Below are 19,723 nucleotides of genomic sequence, written 5' to 3' on the forward strand. Positions count from 1 at the left end.
TTTCTTTGTTTCATGGGGGATCTGAACTGTCACCCTCTTATTCCCTCACGCTGGCTGTCAGGAGACTCATGACGCCATCTGTCTGGGTCTGAAAGCCCGAGCTGGGAGCAGATGGTAGAGACACAGATTGCAGAGGACAGGCATATGCATGGAGAGAGCTCAGGAGAAATGTTTTCATTTCTGCTTTATCTGAAATGTTCTTGATACATCAACTTGGCTTAACAACTGCACAGTTACAAAAATTAGACTTTTCTAAAAAATATAACAAGACAAAACGAGTACAATACCTGCCCTCAATTACCAATGGGTTTTCCCACCCTGCCAGTGTGCAGTTCCAAGTGTTTCAGTTCAGGTCTGATTTTTTTTTTAAGTAGTTGTTAATGAGAAGGATTTCCTACATGCTGGCTGTCTCAACAATCTGGAACTACCTGGAGGTAGGAAATTACAGGAAAAATGTGATTTCCTGGAAAGCATATTTCAATTATTTTTCTGTTCAAACCGAAAAATAACAACTCCAACAAATGACTGCTTACTTTTTCATGGAAAAGGTCAGTCTTTATTGCATTGCTTTCACATCTGTACATAAGAATATGAGCTGAAACAATCTGCAAAGTATCTTGTGATAAATAATGAATCCACCTGACTTATATAAAATTTACTCTCTGATCTATTTCAAAACTCACAATTTAAATAAAATATCTTACTAGCACAGTTCTTGCCGTAAACTGCCCTGAAGAGAACCTCCTTGCAGTCACTCCTGCATATTTTCCCCTGAGAGAGTACTGTCTGTGAACTACTGGCTGGTAGGGTTTTCAATGTGTGGTTGTAAAACTTGCTTAAGCAGTATGTAGAGCGTGTCCATTTGGGTGACATGTTATTTATTCAAAAGTTTATCAAATCTGAGTAACATCTTGATTTTCTGTTATAATAGAACATAGCTTATATTATTTGTTCATGTAGTCCATCCCAGAATTACCTATGGAAGCCCAGTGCGGTGCATGAATCACTGCAGTTAGTGCACACTCAAGAGGCAATGACCATGGAGAAAAGTCACAACCGACAAGGTCTGATGACAACTCTTCTTGTTGTCCCCTTGTCCATCTTTTCATCTCTACATTTCAGAGTATAGTTTCTTTCCATCACTTGATCCATTAACCTGGTCATAATCCATTCAGGTGTTTAATGAATCTGTTTAAAAGAGAACACATAAATACAGAGTAACTCTCTAGACCTAAAATGAAGAGAGAAGTCACTGTGTGTGTTAGATATAGCACCATGTCATTGACTTCTTTAAAAACAAAAACAAAAAAAAAATCAAAACCTTTTGTGACTATAGATGATAATTCTTTGAGAAGTAAAGGCCTGAACAACATTTCAGAGAAATCAAGGTAACAGTTTCTGTAATGTCAGAGCACACTAGTCAGTGTAATTTGAACAGAGGCATGAAGATGGTGTGACAGGTATGAGAACAAGCTGTCAGCCACAGTCCATCAGGTCAATTAGTAGAGGTTGCTCTTAAGAGAGTACAACCAGCCATGGCATACAGTGGCGTAGCCTATTTTATGCTAGGTTTTTTATCACTAGAACTACCTATTAATACTGATTTTTGAACTGGCTACATTTTCTTAACCAGGTACTGTTCAATAGACTGTTGTTATTTTTTGTGTAATCATGTTAATTATGTATTGTCTACATTTGACATAGCCTCTGATTTGGTCTCTTTTTCTTTAGAGTTACTTTGTTCAAAGCATTTCGGATCCACCGGTAAGTAGTTACGGAGTTAAATAACATGTTTGGCTAACTTCTTGGTCTTACTGACAAGAATAAATTACTGTTATATTGCTTTATCTCACTTTATCTAATTTGCCTTGACGGGCTCAAAGTATCCAACAGCTATTAAAAGGTCATTTTTTACTATCATCAGAGGTAAACACAAGACCTGACAAGCCTTCTCTAAGTAGAACCAGAGCTGTGGATTATGAAGGTGCTGAGCACTGGTTCTTCTATGGACTGAAAGCAGATTAAAAGACTGGAAGCAAAGAATAAGGCTTGGTAGGAAAGAAGTCAGTAGCAGGTTATACCAGGGACCAGTTTTGATTCAACATCACCATTAGTGACCCAGCAAAGAGAGTGAACAGAGAAACCTTCAAGACTGCAGAAAATAAGCTGTGTCAGGTATTCAGATGCTGTACTGATAGCAGGGAACTCCAGAAGGATTTCATAACACTGGGTGGGCAAAAGGTGGCGGGTTTGGAAAACATTTGCTAAAGGGCTGGGCAGCAATGTGCCCTCTAATGTCCCTCATTCTGCCACTGTGGATTCTGAAAAGTCCGAAGAGAACAGACTGCAGATTTTGGTCAGGGTCATCTGCTCTCCCAGAGGGCATCCCCTGCCCCGTCAGAGGCAGAACACGGGGCTGGGGGATCGTGGTCTGACTCATCACGACATTTCATATGTCCTTGTGGGGCACTTACTGCAGATGCTAGGGCAGAGACAAGAAGCGCTTTTGTGTCCAGTGAGGTATTTCTGAGAAATGTCTATCAGCTACAGTACCCTGCTAACAGCAATCATACGCTCAAAATCCTGCTTCTTAAACTAAGAACAAGAAAAGGGGAAACAGCAGCTCTAACACGTTACTCATTTGATGTTTCTCTGATCGCTTCCCAAGCTGAACTAAAAAGTCTGACCTACAGCAGGCAGTTCAGGGAGATGGTTAGTATTCCGCATTGTAGATCAAATTCTAGGCTGACTTAAAAATAGCACAGCAAAATGTATTGGGCCTCCAAAGCAAAGCGTAAAGCTGTCTAATGGAAGTTTCAGATAGATACTGCTGTAGGGCTGCTGGGGCAAGACTGTAATTTGTAGTGGCAGATATTAAATGGGGTGTGAATGATACAATTGACCAGGGTATTCAGTCTTGCCTTTCTATTCAGCTGATTAAAAGCCTGTCCTTCAAATTTCATGTGAACCTCATTTTTAACAGAAAACTTCAAAAATTAAAAAAAAGTAAAATGAAAAGGTAATATTTTTAAAATCTCAGAACTGTAATCTTCCAATATCGTAAAAGATACCAGTAAGAATTTAACAGTGTGGCTATTGTAGTGTAACTCTAGCATTAGAAGAAACTCGGTTATGATATTTTTGTTAATTCTGTCTGTGAAGTTGTTCTTCACAATTCAGGCTTGACCAAAGGAAACATAGTGACTGTTTCACATCCTGACATTGTCTGTGTTCTGCTTCCTGACTTTCTGCAAGAGTGTTTGAGATCTCATGGCCTATTTGGGCTTTGCTGTCTGAGCAAGCCTCGGCTCTTTTATTCTGGCCCTTCAAAGAGTGTATAGCCTTAAGTCTATTAACTGAACTACAGCTTTACCCAGCAATAGATCATTCAGTGCATGTCATCGTTTTCCATTATACTGTTACTTTCCATATATGGCTGCTATTAGTCTTTACCCTTTTTATCACATATATTAGAAACATGTGTCCTCAGAGAGCATCATTCAAACTATTCAGCTATTTTTTTTCCCAAGTTTGTGGCCAAAGTACTAAAACTCAACTAGGAAAAGAAAGACAATTTGAAAGTTTCCCTGAAGAAATGGTAAGATTTAGACACTTCCATATACTATTTTATTTTTTTGGACAGCTGTACTCCATATAAACTAGAATCATTATGAGGGGACAAATGCAAAGAGTTGGACGGGCCAAATATACAAACTAAATGTCTCTAAACAAATTATTTTTTTCTTCTATTTTAGGATTGCTAGTTGCTAGCTGAACTCTGCCCCTCCTCCAGAGGAAACAAACATGAAGAATTAAATGGGATTTGTTTCTTAATTCCTTTGACAGCTTAAAACTGATAATTGGCTATTGCCACCTATTGAAGCAAGTTGATTACAGTAAGCTTCATTTTTGTAGGGAAGAACCATAGAATTTTTTTAAATTATTCTTTAAAATCATTTGTGGCTGCAGCTTTTAACACATGAAATACTCAGGCCTGAACTATTTCTATCCTAAATTGAATATCTCTTAATTTTCTATGCCTCATTTTAATTCATGTTATTAACAGCCGCTTTTGGAAAACTTCTTTTAAAAATCTGTCTCCTCTCTTTGCATTATATAAATGAATGCATTTGGTAGAAAATCACTTGGGACTGTCCATGGCTGTGGTTAATCGGTCTGAATGGACAGTTCATCAGTTAACCACGATTTCGTCTTCCTTCCATCTAGGATAGAAATCCTGTTAAGCATCAGCGTACAAAAGTCTCTTTAAAGCAGAGCTATCAGGTGACTTTGAGCACTCAACTTCTATTAATTTTAATAACATGTAAGAATTCAAAACACAGGTCTAAAAATCACAGCTATTGCTCTTAATCCTGTTGTTACTCTAACTCATACAAAATAGCCAACTGATTGGAGATTTCTACAAATAAGGGAAGAGCATAGTGAAAAATGGCAAGGTAAAGTAAGTAACAGATCACTGCACTCATTATTTTTAAGATTCAAAGGCTGAAAATGAGAAAGTCAGGAGGTGGATCCTGATGCATTTATGTGTGTCTTAACACTGTTAGTGATGATATTTTTCTGATCTGTTCCTTTATGTGGCATCTCTGTTTTAGAGAGCCGGAACGGAGGCACAAGTGAGTTAAGCTCACAGAAGACATCAGTGGCAGACACAGGAAGGAGTCCAGCACGCGTATTTCCCTCCCCACTGGGCCATGCTGTCTCTCATAGACACTGAGCCTGCATTTCTAATTGGCACTATATTGATGAGTTAGTGAGTGAAGCTATTTCTTTGATTCGGGATTTAGATGCTGGCATGCAGCAGAAGTGCTGAGTCATAAGTTTTTGAGTGCTGGATTCTGCTCACTGAAGATGTTCCTCATAATTCACCTTGATGAAAAAATATAGGTAATGCTTGTACTGTAAGATTAAATAAATCCAGTAATTCCTATTCAGTTTTCATTATTGATTACTTTTGCTCATTTTCTTTCTGATTAGAGTACTTCGTGATGAGTCACATCTGATTTTAAGTACAAGGAGAACAGTCATATCACCTTATTCCAGGGCACTTCAAATATAATACAGAACCTGGCACACTCACACTAAAAGTAGATGACATGAGCAAGCTCAGTTCTGCTCAGTTTACACAGACAGATTTCTGCATCTGAATAGGATAGGAAGCTTCTCTGAGCTGCTTAGTTATCTACCTTCAATCTCTGCCACCAATCATGCTCAGAAACCTGGCCATAATTGAGTTTATTCAAGTGAGGGTTTTGCTGCAAGAGAGAACAGAGCTTTTCTGATCCACACACTCTTTTATTTTTACATCTAAATTAGCCTTTCCACATTTTGCAGAATCGCCTCTTGGGATTTTCCCGCTTTGTTTCCCTGTCATACACGCCAGTCACCTCCTGGGTGCAAGGCATTGCCTTCTAAATGCAAGGAGCACATGGCAAGGTTTCAGCTAAGGCTAATCATAGCTTTTTAGCTGTTCTCAGTAATCACTGGTGAGTCACATGAAGAACACTCCTCTTACATTTAATGCAAAGAGTATGCCTATGTATTTTTCATCTCTGCTGGTAAAACTGAGAACTATTCTTCTTGCAGCATCTTGTGAATCTTCAGCACCTCTGGGTCTAAGTGAATGGGGCAGGTGGGCTGCCATCCTAGGCCTATGGAGAGCACGGCTTAACGCTCCTACAGACCCCGGCTCGCTGCAGGCTAGGCACCAAAGGCATTTCCATCTTCCCTTCCACTGCCTGCCTTCTGCTCCCAAAGCAGAAGCCACAGCTCCAAATTAGGGCCTTCTTCTGCCTGCCTTCCTAGGGAACTGGTGAGGAGCAACAGCACAGAACAGTGAAGAAAACAGTAACCAGGATATTAAGACAAATTCCTTTTCATGGTGACATGCTGACTCTCTCTGCCTGGTAGCCAATAATTATGCAATGTTTGGTCTGGTTGCTGCATATATAAATATAATTAAATATATAAATAGATGAAGCACAGTAATAGTATTTTTTTATTCTCTAATAATCAGTCTAACTTTAGGGATTTCTGATTTGATTATCAGTGGAAACCGCCGTTTAACATGACAACTTCCAAATTAAAGGATCAAGGCTAGAGCTGGTACCTGTGCAAAGCTCCATTAGCTCAAGGTGGATATAAACTGAGACTTCTGAGCTTTGCGAAGACCTCTGCATTTCTACATATGGAGGTGACACATGGTTTTCTAGTTAGAATATCAAGAAGTTTGCAGAGCAGCTTATCCTATCAATATGAGGGAAAACTTTAACAAGCCAATTTATCTAACACTGAACAGAACTGAGCTGAGACCTTACGCTCTATCAAACTATGTGTTCACGTAGTAGGAAAAATCCACTGAGGAAAACTAAGTCAGTTTTTCTCCTTAGGTGTTCCTGAAAATTAGATGCAACTCATCGTGACAAATCCTAGTCAGCACAAAAGTGATTAAAAAAATATTTTTAATCCCTGTATTAGACGGTGTTGTAGTATTAAGATTTGAGGTTTGAGGAAAGGTATTTTGGGGAAGAAAATGGCTAGGCCTTTTTGCACCAAAGATTTTGCTTAAATTTCCATTAGTTTTTATGAATTTCTCTCCTGGAATATAGAGCCAGGGGTGTTACTTGCCCAGCAGAAAAGGGAGAGGAGGAGACAACCACAAAAGTAGCCAAGAGCGTTTTATGGGGAGTTTAGTTCTGCTCCAGACCTTCTGTTCTAGCAGAATCCAGCTGCTTGGGATGGACCACCAAATGCTGGCATGGACACTTTCATTTGCAGTAACTATATGCAGTGGAATTTCTTCAGGAGCAACAAAGATCTGTTCCCCACACGCACACTTGTTATGCTCCCATGTGCCTTTGACCAAGCTTTGTTCAGCTGTGTTTGTGTAATCAGTGTTACTCCAACACCAAAATTTCCCATTTTTTCCTTCTAAACTATTGACTGAAATCAGCTACTATTGCTTTATATCGAATCTGAATAGAAATATTTAGGAGATAGTTTTAACCTGTATGAAGGACTACAGGAAAAGCTTGTTTGGTTTTTTTTTTAAATTAGAAGACTGATTAAAATAGCTTGATGTTAAGTGGTATTTGTATAGTATGTTCACCAAGGTTATGTTTGTAACCTTACAACAGAATTTCCTATTTCCATAATTTCAAATAGGAAATAAAAGGTATCCTGAACTGGTTTTAAAATTTACAGACAATATTTTGCTAAAAGTCCTACTGGCAGATTTGCTAACACATTTTAATTTAAACTGTGAATGTTTTCATTAACACAGACTTGGCACAGAAAGTCCTAGCTAGAAATAGTGATTTTTCTTCCCAATTCGATTTCAATGTTTTAAAATGCTAAAACCTTACATTTCCAGAGTTTTCGTATCACTCAAAAAAACAACAATAAATTGATCAAGCAAACCCTCGTGCTATGATTAACGTGAGGAAAACGGTGAGCCGAGTAGGTTTCTTGTTATCCAAGACAGAGGTTTCAGAGGGCATCTGATTAAGATGCATTTCTAGCTCCAGTACGGTCTCTGAATTTTAACAAATATTAGCCTGGATGTTCCTCTAGATTCAGAGCTGCTTTCAAGACCGGGTTAGTGAAGTTGTTGACCAGCTGTAAACATAACACCGCGCATCACAGCTGCAGCGCCTCACGCCTGTGAAAACTACTCCTGAGGGCAAGGCATTCTCCCGAGGGAGAGGCGTTCTCCCGGCCGCGCAGCAGCGGGGGCGGAGCGGGTCCCCCGCCGGCGGTGGGCTCTGCCGGGCGGGAGGAACCCCCGGGGGGGCGGGCAGGGCTCAGCGCCCCCGAGCAGCCCGGCGCCGGCCCTCCGCCCGCAAGGCTCGCCCGTTCTACTCGCTGCGGCGGTGCGTGTCCCCGGGGCAGTGCCCGCTCCCGGCCCCCCGGCTCTCCCGGGGAGGGCTGTCCCCGGCCCCGCCGCCGCCCCCGCGGGATGGCGCCGGGAGCGCCGCGCTGCCCCGGAGGGGCCCGAGGAAATGACTTACTTCCCTTGCGAGCCCCCTGCGTGTCCGCGGCTCTGCCCGGCGGCAGCGCGACCCGGGCACGGGGGAGCGGGGCGGGGGGGGCGTTTGGAAGGGAAGATGCTGCGCAGAAGGAGCCGAGACGCAGCGAGGGCATGGCGGGGCCGCGGCGGCCCCCGAGCCACGGCCATGCCGGGACGCCCGGCCCGGCGACAGCCCGCAGTCGCTTCGGAGCGCCCCGGGGCGTCACTCCAAGTACCCGTCAAAGACATCCAGCTCGCTGTCCGTCTCGTAGAGCACGGAGCCAGGGTCGGAGAGCACCCCCAGATCCACCAGAGCCTGGTCCATATCCTCGGGCAGGAAGACGATGCCTACATTGAGAACGATGTACTCCATCAGGAAGGCATAGTACAGGATCAGCACGTTGACAAAGAACAAGCCCAAATAAAACATATAGGGCAGCACCAGCAGCGCATGGAAGGCCCAGGACTCCAGCGAATCCAGACGTGCCGAGACCGCGGCGGGCATGCAGCCGTGCGGGGCTGCGGCGGGCTCCGGCGGCGGGGGCTCCGGGCGCCGCAGAGGGCACCGACCTGCCCGGCCGGCGCGGGGAGGGGAGGTGGGCGAGCGGGCGGCAGCGGCGGCGCAGCACCGCGCTCCGCAGCCCCGGTGGCAGGGAAGGGCAACACCCCAGAGACGGGGCCGGGTCCGCAGCCGGGAAGAGGCGAGCCCCGCGGGGCGCGGAGGCGGCACAGCCGCAGAGCGGCCGGCTCGGTCCCGTCCCTCCCCGGAGGAAGGCGGGCGGCCAGCGCGGGCTTCAGCGGCGCTGCCGCAGCCCCGCCGTCGGCAGGAGGCTCCTCAGGGGCATCTCCAGCCCGGCTGCTGCAGTCCCGCCGCGGCTCCCCTCCTCCTCCCGCCCGCAAACTTTGCGGAAGGAGTCCGCAGGCGCGTTGTGGCGGAGCAGCTGCCGCCCTCGGCCAGCCCCGGCCTGCGCGGCAGGACCCCCTCTGCCCGCCCGCCTCCTCGCCGCCGCTCCCCGCCCCGCCGCACGCCGCGGCCGTTTACCGCCCCGCGGCCCCTCGCAGCCCGCCGTGACGGGCGCCGGCGCCTCCGCCGCCTTCCCCGGCAGCCGCGTCCCGCTCCGCCTGCCCGGGGGCGGCCGCGGCGCGCTGAGGGGACGCGAGGCGGCTGCGGTCTCCGTCCCTCGCCGCCCCGCTCCGCGCCTTCCCCGAGCCCCAGGGCAGCCCGGGGAGGGAACGGCGGGACAGGCCTTGTCCGTCTCTGCCCCGGGGGCGTATTCTGTCCCCCCGCGGGCCAACAGGGCCCTCCTGGAGCAGCCGAGCGGGCCTGGGGCCCTCTGACTTGGGGGAGAGGGTGGCACCAAGGCTTTACCTGTATCAAAGTATAATCAAGGGCATGATTTTAAACTCCGTTTTTTTTTCGATGCTGGCTGGCAAACCCTGTAGCTCTTACTTCAACTTAGGTTTCTTCATCCTGTTAAAGCAAAAAATCTAAAATCAGATCAGGACAGTCATCAGCGATCCTGTTCTATTTGTCCTGCTTTAATTAAGTTAGTTTTTTAGCCGATTCAAAACTAAACGTGCAATACTTATTGAAAATGTACCTCAGCAAGAGCAGTGTCTCAGCGGAGTGCCCGTGGCCGCCTCGCGCAGCTCCTGTTCTGCCCGGCCAGAACCGACCCCCCAGTGCCGCGTCGGCCTGAGCTACAAAAGGCCAACGAGGAACAGCGGGGGCCAGATTTTATGCCAAGTTACAATGTATTTGGGAGGTATATGCACGCATTGAAAGGCTGTTTTTTGTTAAATTTAGTCTCTTCTTCTAATTTACCAGTCTTCTCACAATCTGACAAGATGTAACTCCTAATTGCAAAGAAAGAGGTGTGTTTATTTTTGAATCGACTTAAAAACTAACTTAATTAAAGTAAAACAAAGAGGACAGGATCATTGATGATTGTCCTGATCTGGTTTTAGATTTTTTGCTTTAATTGGATAAAGAAACTAAGTGTTCAAGGCCAGGTTGGACAGGGCTCTGGGCAACCTGGTCTAGTGGGAGGTGTCCCACTGGCAGGGGGGTTGGAACTGGGCGATCTTTAAGGTCCTTTCCATCCTAAACTATTCAATAATTCTATGAATGAGTTAAATAAACCCCGGAGCCAAGCCCCATGGCTCCAGGAGGTGCGGGGCGTCCCGCAGGCCATTGCTACTCTCGTCCCCAGACATGGCGGCCGGGCACCTGCCCGGCAGCCTCACTGGGGGGACTCTGAGAGACGCCGCCCACGCGCGGCCCTCAGAGGCGGGCGGCTTAGGGTCGGCAGTTCCACTTTCCTGTGGGAATCCTGACAGGAAAGGAGAAAACGCCGGGCTCCCCGGGGACTCTCCCGTTTCCTTGCGGGTGCCGGGCCATGACAGATGCTGTGCCAGTGCCTGCCCGCCACCAGCGCCGGCGGGGGGCTGAGGGGCTGGGGCTCGGGCTCGGGCCCCGCCCCGCCCCGCAGCCCTCTGGGACCTGCAGTCCGCACGGCGCCGGAGGGGCGGGGCGCGGAACGGTGCTTCCCGGCGTGCCCCGCCCGCGCGTGCGCCTGGGCGCTGCTGTGCGCCGGCGGCTGCCGCTGAGGGGGCTCCTGCTCGCTCCCCGCCCGCCCGGGCGTCCCTCGCCCGCCCTCTCGTCCTTCCGCGCGGGGCTATGAAGCCGTAGAGCCCCGCTGGGCCGTAGCCACCGTTCGCCGCCAGCATGTTCGGCCGCTCCCGCAGCTGGGTGGGCGGCGGGCACGGGAAGGCCGCCCGCAGCATCCACTCCTTGGACCACCTCAAGTAAGCGCGGAGCCGGCCGCGGGCTCGGGGGCGGCCGTGAAGGGAGCCGGGGGGGCAGCGGGGCTGCGGCCGGCCCTGCCCGGTTCTGAGGAGACTCGGAGGGTAGGAGCCGGGGCGGGGGGCGGACGGGCTCCGTCTGCGGAGCCGCTCGGGGCAGGGATTTCCCTCAGAGCGGGGCCGGGGCGGCTCGGGGCCGTGAGGAGGGAGGCGGCACGTCCGGCGACGCTGCCCGGCCCCTCGCTCCCGCCTCGCCTGAGCCCTTCGGCGCAACTCTCCTGAGGCGAGGGCTGCTGGAGCCATTCCCCAGCGGCCAAGGAGGCTCTGCGGGGTGGGCTGGCGTTCTGCTCGCGGAAATCTGTCCCGTTTCTGCCCCTTCGACCCAAAATGTCTTCAGGGCAGTCACAGTTCCATGATGTCATGTCGCATTCGCGGCTGTGATATGTGTTTGTTTGATTTTAAATAATGTCACAGGCACCTTCTGTGCAGTAGAGTGTAAGAGATGATAAATACAAGAAATATAACATTCCTCTTGAGAGAGAACTTTGATTGTTTCCTGATAGTGCCTAAGACAGGGAAGCGAGGAGCCTGGTCCCAGCCTGTAAACAGTATAAACCTTTTGAAGCGTGTGTGTGTGTATCTTAGTAGTCAGCAGTGATTCATGGTAGTCAGGATGGTGGGTTTGCAGGTCCAGGGGGTCTGCCCTGGTTAGAGGGGGGTCTGGGGACCAAGTCATATGAGGAGAGGCTGAGGGAGCTGAGCATGTTTAGCTTGGAGAAGAGGAGGCTGAGGGGAGACCTCATTGCCCTCTACAACTACCTGAAAGGAGGTTGGAGAGAGGTGGGTGTTGGCCTCTTCTCCCAAGTGAATAATGACAGGACCAGAGGAAATGGTCTGAAGTTGCGGCAGGGGAGGTTTAGATTAGTTATTAGGAAGAATTACTTTACTGAAAGAGTGTTCAGGCCCTGGAACAGCCTGCCCAGGGAGGTGGTTGAGTCACCATCCCTAGAGGTATTTAAGAAATGTGTAGATTTGGCACATGAGGGCATGCTCTAGTGGCAGAGATTGTAGGGTTTGGGTTTTTTTTTGTGTGTGTATGGTTGGACTCGATGATCTCAAAGGTCCTTTCCAACCATGAAGATTCTATGAGGGCTCAGCAGCTGGCACAAAAGCAAAGCCATTGAGCTTGAGATCTGTAACCTTAGTCTCAGGAGTCTGATACCCTTGGTTACTGCTGACTGCAGGAGGTGAAATAGTTTTTTCTAGTTCTGCCGCCAGAGGGTTGGACGGATGTCAAGGGATAAGACAATTTTAAATTCTCTGTTCCATTTTAAGGGTTCCACTATTGCGAGAAAAATGAGGTCCACTGTTATAGCTTCTCTTTCTACTGAACAAGAAAAGGAGGTCATTGAGAGGCAAAGCATTTTCTAAATTAAGTCGCTGTGAATACATAGCTCGTTGAGAAATAAGTAGCTGGTAGTTTTCAAGGATTAGTCAGATTACAAGGAGGATGTGAATGGAGTCTGACAGTAATGAGCAGGATGCACTTATACAAGATTTGGATCTCGCAATTACTTTATCAAGATGACTTATGGATTCTGGTCCTTGTCTCTAAACTGGAAAAATGTTTAAAACCAGCAAGAGTAATTGAAGTGCATAACTTTTTACCAAAGATAGGGAAATCAAGTCCATAAATACAAAACCGATGGGGCAGTAGCACTGTAGAAAGTAACTTTGAAAGCGTGGTAGGACAGACTAGTAAGTTAACATGATCTGGTGTTGCAGGAAAAAGGGAAAAAGTCATGCTCAGACATAAACATAGGAATACTCTATTTAACGTACAAGGGGTAGTCACTGGGTTTTACTCAGCGCTAGTGGAGCTTTAGGTCTATCTGGTTTTGATATTACGCTTGAAGATAGAGCAATAATGCTGATGCATGATGAAATTTGAAGAAACTGAGCTTAAATTTAGAATACGGAGGCTGGTAAGAGGGAGGATTTAGGATGTTAGAATCTTTCTGGCAAGAAAAACGTGATCATATGTTCTCTCATGGCCAGAGAGGGTAGAAAAAGCAATATGCTGTTTGATTTGTAGCAAAGGGGAATTAGGCTATAAGTGTTGTGGCTTGTGCTTGACTTCTTAACTGAGAAATGAAGTATATAGTTCTCTACTAAAATACTCTCTTTAGTTTGTTTGCTTTTTTTTGCATGTGACTTTTTAAATTATGAAATCTATAATGGTAGTATGTAAAGCCAAGACCATTGGTCTGTTTAGACTATGTATATTTGTTTGTTTAGCTAGGCTGTATGAATTTCAGTTTCTATCTAGATGTCAACAGCAAAGGCTGCTACCTACTGGTAAAGTGAAATTTTGGACTTTTCTAAGATAGCAGTTGAAGTGGGTAAAGCCACAGAAGAAAAAAGGGCAAAGAACCTTTGCTTTGAGGTCATAAAAGAACCTTGGTCTTGCTAAGCTCACCATCTTGTGAGTTGTCTGCATTCTCATCTTTTCAGCTCATCAGAAACCCGTGTTGTGTTCTATATGAATGTGTTGAGTAGAACGCACCATCCTCGCTATTACAGGTTAGTTTAGCCTATACAAGGTATGTTATGCTGTGTTACAAGAGTGAAATTAGCCTGGGCTATTCTTATGGGAATATTTTTATTTTTTTAACATGGGTAATGTAGAGTTTAGTCTAAATTGTAAACAATACACCTGTTTAGTAATACCGCGGCAGTTGCAGCTTTTTGTCAGTGAGTGTTGGATCTGGAACTTCCTTTCCCATTCAGCTTTAGTGCAGTTTGGTTGAGGCTTGCTTTTGGAATGTTACTATTCAGTTATTTCTTCAAACATGCTGTAGAATGGATTGCCTAAAGGAAAATCCTGAGGCTATTTGTATCAAGTGTTTAGATACAGTCTCTTGGTCTAGTGAAAACACTTAAAATTTAATCCATCTTTCTAATACCTTGCTGAATTGTGATCTAGAGAGGCTATGAAATAGTACTATGCACTGCCTGTGCGCTTCTGACTATTATTTTTCAGAGAACATGATATTTTTGTGCCTTTTGGTTAGTAGCTGAGGGAATGTCAATAACTTAATAAATGGAGAAAGCCTAAGTATTCTCAAAACAGGAACAATTTTAGTGATTACTGGTGAAAATTGTCTTAAATGACTTGTTTATCTTTACATGAGATTCTGTCTTGTTGAAACAAGGCCAGAATCCACTTCTTAAAGGTGGCATCCAGATGTTTAAAATGAGACCTTTTTTCCTCCCTTCATATAGTCCTCTGCTCTGCTTATTATATGCTTCCCGTTCTAAAAGCAAATACATCAAGGCTGTTTTAGGTAATAGTCTGTCTTGCTACACAAACTTGAAATTAGTGCTTTCTCATGAGCTGCGTGTTCTTCTTTCTTTTGTGGCCTACCTTTGCACGTAAGCCAGACGTTCTTGTGTGGGTCAGGGTTTCTTACAGTTCTCCCCAGCCGCTGACTGTGATAGTCACTGTATCCTGCTTCTGCAGCTCCTCGCCTTAGGAACTGTGATCTATAGTTAAAGTACCAAAAAGTCTTTCATATTGGATAGTCTGAGATGCATGGTCAAATCTCCTTGAGAGGATAACTGTATCTTCTTTCCCTGTCTGTCTACAAACTTTGACTTTGCATTGGAATGGATGAAGAGGATTTATGTCATTTATGCCAGTATTTAAGTGGTGATATCTTAACCATTGCTGAAGCGTTCATCTGATAATATCTCTGGTGTTCCTGCTAAAGTGAAAGACTTTGGAACTTAAACATAGGATCTTTGTTCCTAGATGCAAATTTTTTTCCTATTTTTCTAAGAGGTATTTTACATAGCCCTGTTGTTACCTTCAAGTATGTTTCCCGTTGTTGCTTCTACAGGTATTACTTCAATTGCATACTGATTGCACAGAAGGTTTTATACCATTAGAGTTGGGTGCTGAACATTTCTCATGACTTGGTCAGACACAGTGTCCATAACATGTATGGTTGAAGACTTGTTTCACAGATGATTCATTTCCTGAAGTACTGTCCATGCTATACATCGAGTTTCCTCTATGAGAACAATATGTAATTACATAGTTACAGGCAGCATGAAGAAGCAAGCATGTTATGGTTAAGTCTGGGGTTTCTTAATTTGGGTACTTGACTTCCTAAACTCTTACCTGTTTCAGTGTATTTTTGTAAGTAATAAGTAGGAATGTCATTAATACACATTTTCTATATTCACGAGTTACGTTATCCCTTTGGGTATGGTTTGTTACCAGAAAGATGTTCAGAATTTTGTTTGTCCTGTTAAGTTGCTGGCAAAATCTCCTGTCGATTTCGATGGTGTCAGGTGCTTTAACGCTTCCTGCATGGTGGGTTTTTGTTAGATTTTTTCCTTGTTTGAACCCAATTTTCAGATATAAAGAGACAGAGATGGCAAAAACCCCCTCTTTGAGGGTTTAGCATTTTGGAGCACAAACTTGACCCCTTTGTAATCAGCATTTAAAGGTAGGCTTTAAGAATTTATGGAAATATAAAAATACTGGTTTTGTGTGATACTTTGTATTCTCATGGTATAGTATGTTGCATCTCTGGTAAGAGAAACAGGTATGTGCATGTTTTCTCATTCATTTTCAAGTAAGTGGATAAAGGAATAGCTTGAAAGTGAAGCCCAGGTTTTCTCTAAGTGCATCGGTGTGCTAGCAAATCAAGGAACTTTGCAGTAATGTTGATATTAAGTAAATTAATTCGGAGTTCATGTAGTCCTGACTATTAAATGTTTCTTGTTTTTTGCATTTGTAATGCTCTATGTTCCATAGACTCCCAAGATGAGGTAATGGCATGTAGTTCTTCCCACTGCTTCCCATTCCCAGAGTTCTGCTATCGGAGTAAACTTTATTCCCAGGCTTGCAAAATGTAACTTATTAATGAGAAATGTAAGTTCACAGGTGCAATAATTTATATAAGACTTCAAATAAATAGGCTAAAATATGTGAAGTAGTGTAGTATTAATTACTCTCTTCAAACTAACTCTCTCAGGAAAAATACTTACTATACAGATTGTGTGAGTACTGTTCTGATTTAATTGCCCTCTGTCTCCATCTGTTTACTGTTCCATTAACTGATGCATGCTCAGAGGGGTGACTTAGTTTTTGCTCTGTCTTTTAGTTGCCTGTTCTGATAATACAATACATATAGTGCCACAATGGGAAGTTTTTGCAGGGCTCGTGTGCAGTGTGCTCTTTTAGAAAGCCCTGGGAGTTGGTTGGTCAGATTTGAACTCTCACATCTTCACTGTGAGCCATCACGCCGTCAGTATCTGTAGAAGCAATCTTGAACTGTGATCCTCAGATTAGTTGAAGAGGATTTGAGGGTGCTCTTTGACTTGCTAATTAGTGACTTCTGTTGTGGTACAGCACGTGACCAGCCGGTTCTGACTGTAGGAGATGGCTATGAATCGACTTTTCCTAGAATGGTTTCAGCATGAGCAGTTTCTATTCTGGATTTGGGAAATTAGTACTGATTTATGAGGGGGGAAAAAGCAGCATGAAGAGGGAGAGAAAACTTTTTACTGAGGAGTATTAGAGTATGAAAAGCTGATCTTTTTCCACCTCCTGCCATCTCTTCCCTCTTTCTTCCTCTTTCCTCTGCTGTCCGTTAGGTTAACCTTAATATGATGTTCACATTGCTGATTTTGGGGAGGAGGGAAGGGAGCGTGCAGTGTATCAAGTTTGTTAAAACTGTGAGCTTCTGAGAGCTGTTTATCTCTTGGTGTCCTTGTGCAGTACTTGACACAGTACTATTGTTGTTTGATGATTAAGCAGTATCAAGATCAGCAAGCATATAGCGTTTTACCATAACAGCATAAGAAACTTCTGTTTCCTGCATGGCTTATGAGGACGGGCTATGTCTTGCAGTGAGTCCTGTGAAGTTCTGGCTAGCTGAGCTCAGTGGTTGAAGATGATTCCCCAAAACAAATTTTGCAAATCTGAAGTAAACTGCAAATATGATAAAACTTTTTTATTTTTTAAATTGAATTCAAGCATGAAAAAGGTTCTGAAACTTGGTAACATCTTGTTTTGTCTTCATAAGTCTGATAAATAGTTGGAACAGCCTGTTATGTGGGTGCAGTTAAATGGCATTTTAGTCTCCAGCTGCATGTTTGCCCTGTGCCGTGATTCAGTTTCTTAGTGTGGATAAAATTGATAGGAATACTGTTTTTTTGAAATGTGATTTCAAGTCTGTTATTGATCTAAACTTCTGAAACTTAGTTTAAAGCAGACACCCCAAAATTTTGTTTTAGAAATGTGCAGTGTTTTCTGGAAACCTACAGTAGCTTGGCAAAATTGGTATTTTTGTCTTTTACTTAATAGCTGCCTGAGGTCTTTGGGTCTGTTGCTTAAAAATTGGCTTCCTGGACTTCTCAACACCTGCATCACACTAATAAGATTCCTAAAATTTCAACCTGAGTCACTGAACAAACTTTCATGGAATCCAAATCAATAATGGTAGGCTGCCCCAGAGTCAGGACACGCAGGCTGTTTTCCCAAAAATAGACCCTGAGAGTTTTGATTAACTCCACTTTTCATGGGAGGGTTGATAGTATGGAAAATCTGTCTTTCTTCCCAAACACTTATGAGTATATTGCTCAGATAATCCTGAACACTTGGGTATTATGCCTGGTTTTCAGTAGATTGCAGTATAGCAACATATGATCTGTGTTAAGTAATCTAAACTCTTGCAGTTTTAAAATGACATGAAATTTCTCTGATTATATTTTTTATTTACTTACTTTCTTGCATCCATCCCTTTTCTTTATTACTATGTAAAAGCAAAATAAAAAAAAATTAAAAAACCTCCACACTAGAGGGAAAAAAGCAGTGGTAATTCTTGTGCTTTAATTGGGAAGTAATCTTTGATGTAACATTTTATTTGCAGGGTTTGCGGGGGAGAAAGGTGCTTCCTTGACTGAGTAAAATCTGAGATTTACAATACAAGCCTTTCAAATTTTATTTAGCTTCTGGTCACCTGTCGTAACATAGACATATTTTTAAACTTCACCAGACAGCCTTAAAATCTTGCCCTTTGAGATGGTAAAGCCAGAATTTGCCACCTTTCTGATCAGTACTTCTATGCTTGAAGGGCCAGAAACCTGATGGTTAAGCTTTGCCAAGATGAATGAGTAGTCTTTGACAGTCCTGATGAGTAACCACCAAATTGACGTGAGTCTGTGCAGTGTTTCTGCAGACAGGAGAAGGGATCTAACTTTTCTACTTAAATCTGCATGTCTCTTGCCAGAATTACCCGTATCGGCTACTGCATGCTTACCATGCTTACTTGCTGCTTCTGTTTCTCCTTTTTCTTGCTCATCACTCCTTTAATATACTTCCAAAGAAATTCACTTCGTTGCCATAAGAAGCACCATGGGACAACAGTTACATAGTTTCTAGTCCTTTGTTAACATATGCATAAGCATTCATAACTCACCTGGATAGTTGCGCATTTGTTTTTTTGTCATGTTTTCTGTTTAACAATTACTCTTCTCTCTGCATCATTTTTAAAAGGAAACTTCAGGATTTTAAAATTGTACAATGATAAGACATAGTGTGTGTGTCTACATTAAATTACAGTTACTAAAGACAAACATGGTGCACATGAAAGTGTCAGGATAGTATATTACTTGTAATTATTTTTTCTTTTAGGTACATGTATCATGTTTTGACTAAAAATACGACAGTAACAGATCACAACCGCAACCTGCTGGTAGAGACTATTCGTTCTATAACAGAGATCCTTATATGGGGCGATCAGAATGACAGCTCGGTATTTGAGTAAGTACTTAGAAGCAATTTTGACTCTGGTTTTGTTTTTGAAGAATGATTAGATTTGCATAGACATCTAGTTGAAAAGGTTAACTCTTCCAAGACTCTATTTCATGAAAATAAGTAGAAAGCTATGTCCTGTAGCAGACAGGTAAGCAGGATCATATGCTTGTCATACAAAGAAACAGAATTTGCTTTTGTTAACAAAAAAAAGTGTTCCAAGTCCAGAGCCCCTTTCATGTAAGACTTTTGTTTGACTCTCAAATCTTTGATACAAACACAAAATCTAACCTATTTTAGGGCCCAGATTTACTCAGTATGTCTATTAGTATCATATGACTTTAATTTGTTGACCTCAGTTTCTATAAAATAGTACAAATACATATCTTATTCTAGCTATGAAATTTAGAGGTTTTGTTGAGATGATATTTTAATCCTCATAAAATAATGTGATAGGAAAATGAACTTCAAAACAAATATTCACAGTTGCAAATCTGACTGTATTAATGCCTTTGCTTGGCTGTTTCCTTCGAGACATTAGCTCTTTTATAAAGGCAATTTGTGATCGAGATAAGTAAAGCTTAAGGTATTTGGTATTTTTAATTACTTATTTAGGGAGTGGTTCAGTTTATTTTTACAAGATTATTTCAATATGATTGGGTTATGATGTGGAGTAAGAAAATTAACTTATTACTCATATCTATACTGTAACTCCATCACATTCCTTACTGTCTTCTCTGCTTGAGAGAATTTCAGGAATGAGTTTTTTCTGCAGTTAATATAAAAAAAAAAATTCATAGATATGTATTTGTCATGTCCTGGTAGGAAAAAGTCCACACTGTTCTCTTTAAATTGCACGCATTTCTGGTTTAAAAACGCTGCAAGCATTCAATTCTGTTTGAATTGTATAATAAAACACGAAATGCTTGCTTCTGGTGTGGAAAAAAAAATAATTAAAGTGGATCAAAACCAGTGTTTAAGCACCCTTGTTAGTATTTAAGCTTTTTGGAAGATATTCTTCTGTTATATAGATAAAACTTTGCAACATAATTCTTCAT

The 19,723-nt window shown here is 43.6% G+C and overlaps 2 protein-coding genes across 6 annotated transcripts in view; one reads left to right on the top strand and one right to left on the bottom strand.

Annotated features, from left to right (window-relative positions):
• Positions 1 to 547: 547 nt before the first annotated feature.
• On the bottom strand, positions 548 to 9,063 carry DEXI (Dexi homolog). 2 transcript variants are annotated; one of them, XR_010072297.1, is made up of 2 exons: positions 8,031 to 9,063; positions 548 to 1,188 (listed from the first exon to the last, which is right to left on the bottom strand). XR_010072297.1 is itself a non-coding variant. In XM_063344384.1 (2 exons), the coding sequence occupies exons 1-2, from the start codon at positions 8,532 to 8,534 to the stop codon at positions 1,161 to 1,163; spliced, it is 297 nt and encodes a 98-aa protein (XP_063200454.1). In that variant the 5' UTR covers positions 8,535 to 9,063; the 3' UTR covers positions 548 to 1,160. The 2 variants fall into 2 exon arrangements, 1 of the variants encoding a protein (XP_063200454.1); XM_063344384.1 differs by having other exon boundaries at positions 8,266 to 9,063.
• A 1,557-nt stretch (positions 9,064 to 10,620) lies between these two features.
• CLEC16A (C-type lectin domain containing 16A) overlaps positions 10,621 to 19,723 on the top strand; it is a 79,292-nt gene continuing 70,189 nt past the window's right edge. For all 4 annotated transcript variants that reach the window (XM_063343501.1, XM_063343502.1, XM_063343504.1 and 1 more), the window contains exons 1-2: positions 10,621 to 10,837; positions 18,546 to 18,674. In XM_063343501.1, coding sequence (XP_063199571.1) covers positions 10,758 to 10,837; positions 18,546 to 18,674 — 209 coding nt within the window. In that variant the 5' untranslated portion in view covers positions 10,621 to 10,757. The remainder of the gene's footprint in view (positions 10,838 to 18,545; positions 18,675 to 19,723) is intronic.

Source organism: Chroicocephalus ridibundus, chromosome 8 (assembly GCF_963924245.1).
Source record: "Chroicocephalus ridibundus chromosome 8, bChrRid1.1, whole genome shotgun sequence".
Classification (NCBI taxonomy): Eukaryota; Metazoa; Chordata; class Aves; order Charadriiformes; family Laridae; genus Chroicocephalus; species Chroicocephalus ridibundus.